The following is a 12,019-nucleotide window of genomic DNA, read 5'->3' on the forward strand; positions in this document are numbered from 1 at the left end:
CACCCTGCGGCGGAAACTCATTTCAGCCGCTTGTAGACGCGATCTCGTTGTTTCGATCACGACCCAGAGCTCGTGACCACCGGTGAGGGTCGGAAAACATAGATCGACCGGTAAATTCACCAAAACCAACACGGCCCGGTGCAGCGCCTGTTTTACTGCTACAGCCGCACCGATCCGCCTGTCGATCTCCCGCTCCATCCTCCCCTCGCTCGTGACCACGACCCCGAGATACTTAAACTCCTTCGCTTGGGGCGGCCACTCCGTTCGCACCTGGAGGGAACAATCCGCCGGTTTCTGGCAGAGCACCATGGCCTCAGATTTGGAGTTGCTAACACTCATCCCCGCCTCTTCGCACACGACTGCAAACCGCCCCGGTGAGTGCTGGAGGTCTGAAGAGGCCAACAGGACCACATCATCTGCAAACAGCGGAGAGGCGATCCTGAGACCCCCGAACCCGACGTGCTCCTCCCCCGGCTGGGCCAAGATATCCTGTCCGTGAAGGTCACAAACAGGATTGATGACAAAGGGCAGCCCTGGCGGAGGCCAACACCCACTGGAAACGAGTCTGACTTATTGCCGAGAATGCAAACTCAGCTCCTACTGCGGCTGTATAGAGACCGGATGGCCCGTTGCAACGACTCCGGCACCCCCCCCCCCCCCCCCACAAAAACCAGGACCCCTCCAGTAGTCTTTTGGGGGTAAAGATCTGGTCCACCGTTCCACGACCGGGACGGAATCCGCACTGCTCCTCTTGAATCCGAGGTTCGACAATCGGTCGGAGCCTCCTTTCCAGCACCCTGGCATAAGCTTTGCCCGGGAGGCTGGGTAGTGCGATACGCCGATAGTTGGAGCACACTCTCCGATCCACCTTTATTTAAAAAAAAAAAATGGGAACCACCACGGATCTCATCCACCCGTTTTGTCGAGAACAGTCTTTTTAAAAAAAAAAAAAGATTCTCACTAAACTCACAACATTAAACTCCCACCAGTCAAACACGGAGATACACAACAGCCTGGTTTTCGAAGTGATAAAACATATCTGCATGTAAACTGAAGTCATGCTTTACTGTAACAGACCTTCAATCTTCTGTACAAACCACAAACAGCACAGCGTGTACTTCACGTTGCTCTGCAGGTGTCTGCTACCTGAAGACTCACAAACACGACCGTGCATCTCTTATCACCACTGAAAACACCTGGACCATTCAAATACTTCATCTGCAGTATAATGACCTCACCTCAAAGTGCCGATTCAACCATTTCTGCCACACAAGACAATAAGAAATTTAAAATCTTATCCGACCTATGGGAATTCAATTATATCGGTGTCACCACCAATCCAAAGGCATTTCATATTTTCTTATTCTGAGCGCAAATTGTTGAAGAACAACAACTAATGTCAGCCATTGGATCTTAAAGAGAACAAAAAAACAATTATTAAGCCAATTTTGAAGGTGATAATATGCTAAGAAATATGGCAGAATGTATGAAACTAGAAAGACAACAATATGCTCTTAAAAGCAAACTGAGATTAGCAAATATTTAAGGTCCAGGTATATTGGAAATATTCTCCTGAATGAAGAACTGGGTCATGCTGTAACTATAAATATCACAAAAGATTAAAAGCAGGTTTTTGTTAATTATTAAATATTATTCTTTTTATTTTGGGAGGGTATATTTGAGTCTCTGCTTTTCTTTCAGAGCTGTAAGTGTAATATGTTGTCTGTTTTTTGTGCGTTTTGTCTCTGTTTTTTCTTGAAATTGACATCAATATTGATAATTACACTCGTTTAATTTAATGTAGTTATCATGTTTATCATTGGCATATATCATACATGTAGTCACCGGGAAAATACTGTAGACCTATTCTTTAAATATTTCTACATGTCATGCACATCAGGAGGCGACCTGCCCTCCTGTTGGTCCCGGCGCGCTCAAACATCTGTGCACATCCTCGAATGTGTGGACATGCGCAGTGACAACGAACAGGTGCATGACGTCCACTCGTCTTTTTTTTAATTATTATTATTTATTTATTTATTTTCACCAATATTGATTACATTTCAACACCAAATTGTAACAACAGACGACAATTATTCCGAGTCGGGTTGTCATAGAGACCGCAGCGTATTTACTTGTCACCTGACTGTTGCACAGGTTCAAATAGACCGAGGATAATTAGGCTGGTTCATAATTGCTCGTGGACAGAGGCTGAGGCAAAAAAAATAAAAATAAGGCGCACGAGCTCGCGGTGGAGGTAGCGCTCTCGCGCTGAACGTGCGTCGCCTCGAGCTCCACGAGGCTCAGCAATAAGCGAATTGAAGGGTAATTCAAAAGGGTGACGCGCGTGACACGTGAAATTAAGCACATTTTAATGAATTAACATCTGACCGCGGCAGCAGCAGCCACCCCCACCCCGGCTTGTGGAGAAGGTGGGACTTACGTTTGCGTTGAAACGGCGTTAATTGCTGTCCACCGACGTAAACTAAAAAAAAAAAAAACACCACGTCCGTGAAAAACGGAAAAGGTTCAGGAGCTCACCTGCTCGGTCACCTTTATCCAGACGTCTCCCCGGTCTGAGGACGCAGCAAAGGGGGTCTGAGCTATCAACACCGGTCGCCTCGCAGCGTTCCTCCGATGCGGTCACTTTTCAGCACACCGCGAGCCGCCAGCTACCCACACGAACCGCTATCTTTAACGACACCTTCCCCAAAGCGGCTCGCTTGCTGTTCCAAACAGCTCCATTGATTGAAAGCCAAGTTGGCTGCCGTGCGCGCGCCGATGCCGTCGCGCGAGGGGTGTCCGGGCGGTAAACAAACGAGTCTTTTGTTGTTCGTCGTCGCCCTGCGTGAAGTTGAATGAGGCTGTCAAGCTGCCCGACGATACGAACCCGTGCAGGAGCAGCAAACGAGCCAGGCTAATTTACCAAATGGACGTTTCCTAGGGATATGGTGACATCTGGTGGCAACGGAGGTGTAGGTACAGTTGGCTTTATTTACGATGGAAGACAATAACAAAAGCCCAAGTGTGTCTATGTAATACTTTTATTACAGTCAGATCTTTATCGTAAATTGATTGATGTCGATACAAATTATTTACATCTTTGGACAAAGAACAAATACGTTGTAGGCGACTGAAAGTCAGACAAATACAAAGAGAGAGATTTGCATGCACATTAAATAATTACATATATAGGGTCACAAAGTCCAGTGCAGGTTGTCTGTTGAGAATGTTTTTGATTGTTGTGTTAATCGAAGCGTCAGGAAATGTGTGGAAGGGTTAACATTGGGCTGATTTACCACGGATCAACGTAGTCCTGGCTGTAAGAAAAGAGATGAAATCAGTTTATTTACATGACATTATATCTCGACGTGTGATGAATAATAGCTCTGACAGACTATCAGCTCTGGTGTCAAAATAGAAGATAAGAAGCTTATTAATACTCAGTTAAAAAACAATTACAGGGCTCGAGAGACGCAGCAAGAATTGAAGCTGTATATAAGTCGATAATAAATGAGAACAATATTAGCAGGGCTGTGTATATTTAATTAATTTTAGGTCATTAAAGTGCGTGTTCCCCCTTTATATAGAAGGACCTCTTAAATTTTGAAAATCAGTGGCGACCATGAGTGTGACCCATCTGACCCTTCCTCCTCCTCCTCCTCATTGTGGTAATGGGGCATTTATTGAATATTGGATATTGGCCAGTGAACCTGCAACGTCATCAGGGTTTCTTTGCACTTATTATGTATTCCTTTGCTCAGTTATTTCAGGGACTTTTTCACCTTGAAAATGTGTCTTCAATTTTGGGCACACAACACACCGTCAGTTATCATATTTAGCATAAAATCACAGCTAGATTTTCAGATATTTTTAGGCCTATAGAGACGATACTGCGCGTATGCTCGTGTTTCTCTCACCGTGATTCAGAGTCCGGGCTTGAATCTCCCCCAAACAGCAGCCATGCCACCGCCTGCTCGGGGGTTGATCTCTTCCCGTACCTGGAGAAAATCAAACACCACGAATGTAATGATATTTAATATTAGTCACGTGATAATGCCGTACGGAGTCAGCATTTCACAAGTGCTCTGGCGTGAACCCTTCGGCCTCGCTATGAATTTCAAATAAGGGTAATTTCTTCAAGAATCACAGAGGCAGGTCAGCAGCATACAGCCTGTCGAGTCTTGTGTTTCTCTTCTCAATCTCAGCAGCACAGTCACGAGTCAGATGTGCAATTATCAGAGCTTAAAGGAGGATTTTCAAGTTCACCGCCCAAGCTTTAAGGCAAAAGCACAAATCTCCATTGACTCTATCTTTTGAAGTCTTTACTAAAAATCAATGTCTGGCCACTGAACAGTAAAACTGCCTTTGTTTTGAGGGCATGAGGGGCTGCACCGTATATTACACAGTCCTTTGAGAGCAATGACAGATCCAGCCTGTTTAATTACAGAGGAGGGTTTATATAAAGACTATAGCTTCCACCACAGGAAAAGTAACACACAGAAACAGGAGTCCCCCACCATGTAAGTACAACATATCCTGTCACGATTCAGTCTTGATTTTCACCCGGCGAGAAATATAAGGAAATGATAAGGCATGTCTGATGTTCCACTATGTGTATTACAAGATTCGGGGGGCACCTCCAGTCTCCTCATTATTTCCTCTTCTAAGAAGCGTGGGAATATATTGTAACAAGAGCTGGACTCTTAACCTGCTTCTGGAAACTCCTGATTTAAGGTGTTAAAGACGCCGCCTTATGTGAGAGAAGGAGGGCAATCTTGTCCTTAAATCTGAGATTTTCAACCCTCACATAGACACAAGGGAAGGGGACCACCTGTCTACCCTAACAAGGCATGAAAAGATAACAAATCACTGCAAGCTGTTCAGCATTTATTCACCCTTCTTGTTCAGTTTTTCTACATGACACATTAGCTGATTTAAGAGTTGATTAAACTCACAAACCCGACAGGGCTCCGAGGAGAGACCGTTACGCAAACTATGATGGATGAGCACCCTAGGAATTCGTTTTTTCCTGCATTTCCTTGATTATTTTCTCAACTAAAATAGCCTCAATAAAGTGACGGACAAGTAAAATTTCTGCGTTTAAATTGAGTTTCGTGAACCTCCCCGACTCACCTCTGTCTGGTGATGAGGTTGACATAATGCCTGACCGCCGAGTGGTATTTGGCCCACTCCTCCGGTGAAGCGTTGCCCCCGGGGCTCTCCGGTTTGGGGGGGTAGGCGTCCGCGAAAGTGCTCAAACACACCAGCAGGCAAACGACGAGCGCTGCGAGCATCATCCACGATCTGAGCACGTTGGCCATCTGAGGAGTTGATTTGCCTTCGTCGATTTCCCTTTGTAGATTAACTTTTAATGAAGCCAAAATATAATTTCATGATGTTTCTGTTTCACTTAAATAATACACAAAATGCACTCAAAGTATTCCCCAAATGATATGACAATATGTTAACGGAGATAAAAAAAAATTGCGCATAAATGAACCAACAGGCAAATAAAAAAACAAAACGTATAGGGGTTACAAATTCAAGACGCAATACAAAAGTAAGAGAACTTACTGTTTGACTTGTCTCCTGTTGTTGTCACCTCGGTGGTGCTCCTGTCTTGTTTCTCTCCTCTCAGTCCACAGGATTATATAGTGTGGATGGATACCTGATGCGCACCGAGTGACAGTTAACCACACCCCTCGCTTCAGCAGCTGCGTGTAAAGTAATTAAAAGCCGGTGGACACTTAAAGTTCACAGATTCTGGTACGAGGTTTTTGACTTTCATCCTGAAGTTTATTTGGAACGGAAATAAAACTGATTTCACATTTTTCAGGCTTAAGTTTTAATTTGTGTCTGGTGGATTTTTACTGTGGTGAATTGCGTAGCTCTAAATGAATGAGTAATTGAACCAGCTGTTATTATTTAAAAAAACTGAAAAAAACAACAACTTGTGGATTTTTTTTAATGTCGTTTCAGCACGACGAACCCCCCCCACACACACACACACACACACACACACACACACACACACACACACACACACACACACACGTACCCGCTTCCTCGCCACTTTAAAGGCAGCTGTCCTCAGCCCAGAAAGCCGACATTACACGTCTCTCATCTACCTTTCAAATGCCTCGCACTCTTCATGCTTGTAGGACTTCAGAAAGTACAATACGCCGGCAATCAGAAAATAATACAGCAGGCCCTTCATGCTTGAAATAATGACCTGCGCAGCACTTTAAAGAAACCAGTGCATCACAACAATACAGAGAGAGACGGAGATGACTGGCCTTGCTTTTCAGTTTAACAGCGGGGAGCACATATGACAGATATTACAGTCCACAGAACACTTGTCATATATAATCAGAATATTTAAACATGGCACACTACATTTTTCAAAACACAGACATGCTTTGATTTAAGATTTTGGGGAGTCAGATTTGATTTCTTTAAAGAATAAAGGCAGGCACTCATCACTCCAGCATGTATTATTCAAATGGTGATGAAGCCTTTAGTATGGCCTGGAGGTGGAGGTCATAGGCCGCGCTGGCCACAGATCAATGCTATTTTGTCTCACAGTCATGTGAAAATAGCAGCAGCCGTCTGCTTCAGGGAAAACCATTTTCAGGTCAGTTATTCTCCAGTGATTAAATTAAATGATTCAGCGAGGTGTTGGTGGATCAAACATCACAATTATTTACCCCGTACCTGTTTCAAAATCAAATCCCCACAGAGGTTTTGGGGGGGTGGACGTGGACCGATGACGCTCATATGACATGAGCACCGGCAGAAAGACGTTGTGTACACAGATACCTTTCAGGTATGAAGTGCTGAGACTCACTCTAATGTAATTGGTCACATTTATGACCGCCGCAGCAGCTCCTGTTTATCTTGGATCTTCACGGTCTACTGTTCTGTTCATGACGCCTGAAGGCACCACTTACTCAACAGTGCCAGTGCAATCTCTTTTCAGTGTGTGCGTGCATGTTGAGGGTGTGTGTACAGAGATGTGTGGATGATTTTGATGTCATATCAAAAGGAACCATATATTTTTGTGCACTTTTTATCGTTTAATATGTAATCTGTTCACTGCCTCTACAATCGAAGTACGATGGGAGTGAGTTTTAATATTGATACTTTAGAAACTCTGTTCTGCCATGAACGAAGGGGATAACTCCAACTCAATGTCAAGTTTACCGTTAAAGGGATAGTTTGAAATTTTGGGGAAATATGGTGATTTATAGCTGTTCTTTGAAGGAAAATTGTTATGTACTGCAATGTATTAATATAATCTACAACTTACTGCTCATTCATTGAGTGATTTCATAAGGGAGCCAGAAGGGACTGTGGAGATTGTAACGCTTTCAGTGGAAAATTGAATTTGTTCACAGTTTGCATGTTTGTGTGATAGCAAGGAGGACGAGTAATGTGGTTGTTTTTAATCAGGAAGCCACAATAATTAACTTTTGTATTTTAATGAATCAACCCCTCGGTGTCTTTGGTTCAAGATGGTAAAGAGTGAAATTATTCAAATCTGTATTTCAGAATGAGAAAAACTCGATATACTCGCGTAATATCGGCGTTTGGGGCCCTGCTAGCTGCAATTTTACTCCGCACTCGAGAAAACTGCAAATTATACATAGAAATACAATTACGAATTATAAAAGTGCGAAAAACAAACAAAGTGAGAAACACGACGGAGAGATTCAACAAAGATTTCTCGCCTAGATTGAACAAAGGAAGTTGAATTGTATGGTATGAATTCAGCCACGAGGCTACCAAGACAAGGTCAATGTCAAGAGAGTGCTTTCATATCATGTTGGAGGATACAGGAAGAGAACAATACTGCCCAACTAGAGAATATACAGGGAACAAAAAAAAAAAAAAAAAAAAAAAAGCCTTCGTGATACTTTAAAGGCATATTGTATAAATCGAAGAAACTGTCAAGGTGCCATCGACCAGAAGAGCTTGCTATACGTGCGTGTTGTTCAACTGGGATCCCAAGGGAAGCGATGACAACACCTCTCATGCTGTTTATAGAGTCGTAAAAAACAACGGTTTTCCCTTTGTCTGTCCCTAAGCCCTTGTCAAAAACACAACCTGATTTAGGCATAAATCCCAGCTGACAGCCTCCACCGAGCTGTGGACAAAAAAACCAACAAAAAAAAACCAAGCAATTAAAGTGTATATGACAACGCCACAAAGGCTGTAAGCGGGTTGCGGTATTACAACATTGATTGCGCTGATCATTTCGGAGAAATTATTGTACAATAATTCAAAGTGATACTGAGGGACAATTAGTGCAGTGCAGTTTTTATACTCAGTGATGTTCAATTCAATGCAAAATAGTCAAAATGTAATCTAAATTGTAAAATGATGGCTTTTAACAAGTTGATAGGTTGGGAGGGGGGCGGTTAACTAAAAGTGATTACATTATGAATAAATGGTCTCCCATAGAGGGAAGCTGATATTTGTCCTCTTCCTGGTGATCACCCATTTCCCCCCAGCTGACGGTGGCTACCGTGAACATTCAGTTAATTCTACTGCAGTAATCAACCTCTGTATTTTCTCTCCGACCCATAAAAGCCAATGGCAAGAAACAACCATATCTACAAGACAAACTCATTAGCTTTCTCCAGTGTTTGCAGGTAAACACTAAGAATGTCGCAGCCTCCCCCCCCCCTCCGATAACAGACAGGGCAGGCAGTTTAAGTTTTCACGGTCCAGTAAACCCCAGCTAATGCACTCCTGAAGAGTAGTTCGGGCCCCTGCATAGGGGAGAAGTATTTGAGCTGCCCATAAAGGCCGAGATAATAGGACCGGTGGGATTCCAATGATTTTCAAAACTTTTTTTTCTCCCATCTATTCACTTTTACCAACTTTTTCTAGTGTTGCCGGTGCCAGAGATGACTTTGTTAGGAAAGACATAGACAGTTTAAAACACTTTGTTAGCAGGTCCCAATGTCGGAAATCTGCAGGCATCTACGTGTACTCTCCAGATTTAACTGTAAAAGCTTTTCTCCTGCACCCCCGTCTTCACTTTAGGTAGTAAAACCACCTGCATATCCATTTGCATCGCACATGCCGTGTAGTCCAAACAGGACGATTACGCACACACACATGCACAAAAGTCCATTCTGGTGTAAGAGCAATCTCCCAGGAGAAAGTCTGCCTCCTTCCTGCCATCGCAGACAGAAAGGGGGAAATGATTATGCACTTTTATTTAGCCTTATCTCCAGAGTGGGGGCGCCACTAATATGAACAAAGTGCTTTTCAGGCAGCCGGGTCTGTTTGCGCAGCTCAAGAGACAAAACGGGGGGTTGGTTGCTGCCCACTACCACAGTGTGGTAATTCATGAGCACAAGTGGCTCTAAAAGAGGCCGCCGAGGGTCGGTCAGAGGAGCGACCAAACACGTGTCCTTCATGTTGCACACTTTTCTGACAGTAGCATTAACAGATAAGCTTCTTCATGTCTCATGTCAGTCCTAAACAATGAGCACACAAGTCAAGGCTTCTAATTTGCTTTTGAAAACAACGATGGCTCATGTGATCCCCTTTCCTCCCCCCAGAGGATCAGACGCTACTCCGCCAACAGCAGCATCACTTCAACCATTCGTCTTTTTTTTTTTTTTTTTGGAAAGCAGAGCTGACCAATGACAGCGATATCCCAACAACTGATGTGTTCGTGGGCGAGCCGGCGGTGGCAGCCTCAGGTAACTCAGATGGATGACGACACGGGGGGTGAGAGGTCTCGGGAGAGGTTGATGATTTAACACAGATCATGGTCTCAATTTCTGAATTAAGGAAGTCAATGAGTTATAGATTAAAAAAAACAAAAACCTGTTGATTACGGAGGGCGAGGGGATAAAATACTGACTACAACAGAGCATTAGACATACAATTAGTCTTGAGGGCCGTTTCCTAGATATGACAGAAATGTACACACGACAAACAATATGGCGTCATACCAGATGTGACTCACAACAGATTGTAAACAACTGATAATGCCCACAGCTGTAGAGATTTCAGGTCTCTCGGGGATTTCTTCCCAATGGACACCAATTACACCAAACATGGGAGAATCTAAATAAAGAATGGGCTTCACAGTCTAACGAAGCCAGGGCACGTACAAATAGATACCAGAGTCAATTCTTGTAGTAATTACAAGCAAATGAGCTCCCTGTAACCGGTTGGTCATCAATAACTAATGAAACAATCTCATTGATATCCATGACTGCCTATGTTGCCGTCTATTTTATTTATTTATTTTTTTACAAAGACTTCACAACAGATTGCTTTTCTTGGTGAAGGGAAACATGAAGAAAATGGCTCGTATGAGTCTTATCGGAGTCACTGCTAACGGCTGGTTCTCTTGTTTTTGGCCGAGAGCAAAGACACTTACCGTTTTGAAATCAATCACTTCTAATTCTCTGGCTTAGAGGTGTGTGTGTGTGTGTGTGTGTGTGTGTGTGTGTGTGTGTGTGTGTGTGTGTGTGTGTGTGTGTGTGTGTGTGTGTGTGTGTGTGTGTGTGTGTGTGTGTGTGTGTGCGTGTGTGTGTGAGCGGTCGTATATCAGGAGCACTTTTGAAAACAAAGGGAGGGTGGTGTTGGGGAGGCCTAGAGTGTCAGTGAAAGATGGCGGTTGATGTTTCAAGTCATGCGCCATCAAAAACACAAATACAGTCGGGTGTTTCAGACAAGAAAAACGCAAAACAAAAAGAAACAAGACAAACAGCGAGCATCTCTCGTCAGGCTGTGCAGCAGCGCTGTGAGCCAACTCCTCATGCGAGCATGCTAACATGTTCAAAAATGTTGCTCAGGTATGTTTGCCATCTGTTCAGCACGTTAGCGAGCTGACGTTTTCTAACAAGCAATACAGCTAGGGCTGATGGGAAGGGTGCGTTGTCAGGGTCATAGTAAGTATAAATACGGGTGTATGCATGTGCTCAGAGGTGGGGGACATGGGACCCTGTGAACGTATGATCTTTGGATAATAGGACCCATTGTCATGTTCCCCCATTATGGCCTAAAGGCCTATAAATCCAGCACACACACGACCCTGGGAACAGGAAGGGATCTGAAAGGGGATGTCATCACTTTTGCAGGTTATTTAGTCACAAACCAAAGTATTACAAATGGTGAAATGTTGACCAGACGATAGCAGATGAAAGGTTTACCAGCTGTTGTAACTCGGGGGGGGGGGAATGTGCGGACCAGATTTCATGGTCGTCCTTCCAATTAGCCGTTGAAATATTTTCCCTTCGGTAGTTTCGGAACATCTTGCCAAAGGAGTGCAACTGACAAATTGACAACCTTACATCATCGCGTGTTGTCGTGAACCATATTTCATTCAAAACCACAAATGTAAAAGCTCAAGGAGGAGCTACAAGTCATCAGTCGTCTCTAGAACACTTCCAAACAATCCAATAAATAGTTGAGATATCTCGGCCTGAATCTTATATTAAAAAAAAAAATAAACAAGCTTTAAAAAGACTACCTTTAGTATATGGGCTTTTTTTTTTCTTTTTTTTTCGTATTACTTCCAAAGAATATATTGTGAACAACAAACATCCAATCAGCAACGTGAACCCGTGTCAGATTACCTACCACGCTGCATGTCATCTTAAAGCGCTTTATCATCACAGCCGTCACCATACTCCATAGCTTTATCTAACCAGCTGGTCATCTGTGTTTCCCTTTAAAAGTGAGATGAATGATGTTAATCAGCACACCGGAGCTCTGCGCATCCCTCAGCTCCGGCTCGTCTTGCTGTAATAAAGCAGTCTGCCTGCCTGAGTAATTACTCTCATCCGTCTCAGTCGTCTGAGCGAAGACCTGACTGGAGAAAAGCTCGGCTCAACATCCTCTTTCTGGTCAACGGCAAAACAAGTGGAATCAAAAGCGCAGACCCCCATCGTTAAACGACAATTCCTGACTTTTTGATGTAAAAGTAACGCTTTAATTTAAATGGACTTGATTCTTGAAGGCCCAAAAAAATGGTTGCATATGG

General features: G+C 43.6%; 2 protein-coding genes across 3 annotated transcripts in view; both read right to left on the minus strand.

Annotated features, from left to right (window-relative positions):
• The window catches only part of mpp2b (MAGUK p55 scaffold protein 2b), a 39,963-nt gene extending 37,137 nt beyond the window's left edge, over nucleotides 1–2,826 (minus strand). The window contains exon 1 of one of the 2 annotated variants that reach the window (XM_069691424.1): nucleotides 2,542–2,826. The gene's annotated coding sequence lies outside the window, so the exon portion shown is untranslated. Of the gene's footprint in view, nucleotides 1–2,443; nucleotides 2,487–2,541 lie in introns of those variants that run through there. The other variant, XM_069691425.1, reaches the window with a different exon arrangement.
• A 222-nt stretch (nucleotides 2,827–3,048) lies between these two features.
• LOC138616858 (peptide Y) lies at nucleotides 3,049–5,610 on the minus strand. Its single transcript, XM_069691429.1, has 4 exons — nucleotides 5,578–5,610; nucleotides 5,137–5,368; nucleotides 3,921–4,001; nucleotides 3,049–3,320 (listed from the first exon to the last, which is right to left on the minus strand). The coding sequence occupies exons 2-4, from the start codon at nucleotides 5,322–5,324 to the stop codon at nucleotides 3,296–3,298; spliced, it is 294 nt and encodes a 97-aa protein (XP_069547530.1). The 5' UTR covers nucleotides 5,325–5,368; nucleotides 5,578–5,610; the 3' UTR covers nucleotides 3,049–3,295.
• Nucleotides 5,611–12,019: the final 6,409 nt, after the last annotated feature.

The sequence above is a fragment of the Brachyistius frenatus genome, unplaced genomic scaffold (assembly GCF_029030835.1).
Source record: "Brachyistius frenatus isolate BFR_SWC_R1_liver_20210118 unplaced genomic scaffold, ASM2903083v1 Contig_11, whole genome shotgun sequence".
Lineage (NCBI taxonomy): Eukaryota > Metazoa > Chordata > Actinopteri > Embiotocidae > Brachyistius > Brachyistius frenatus.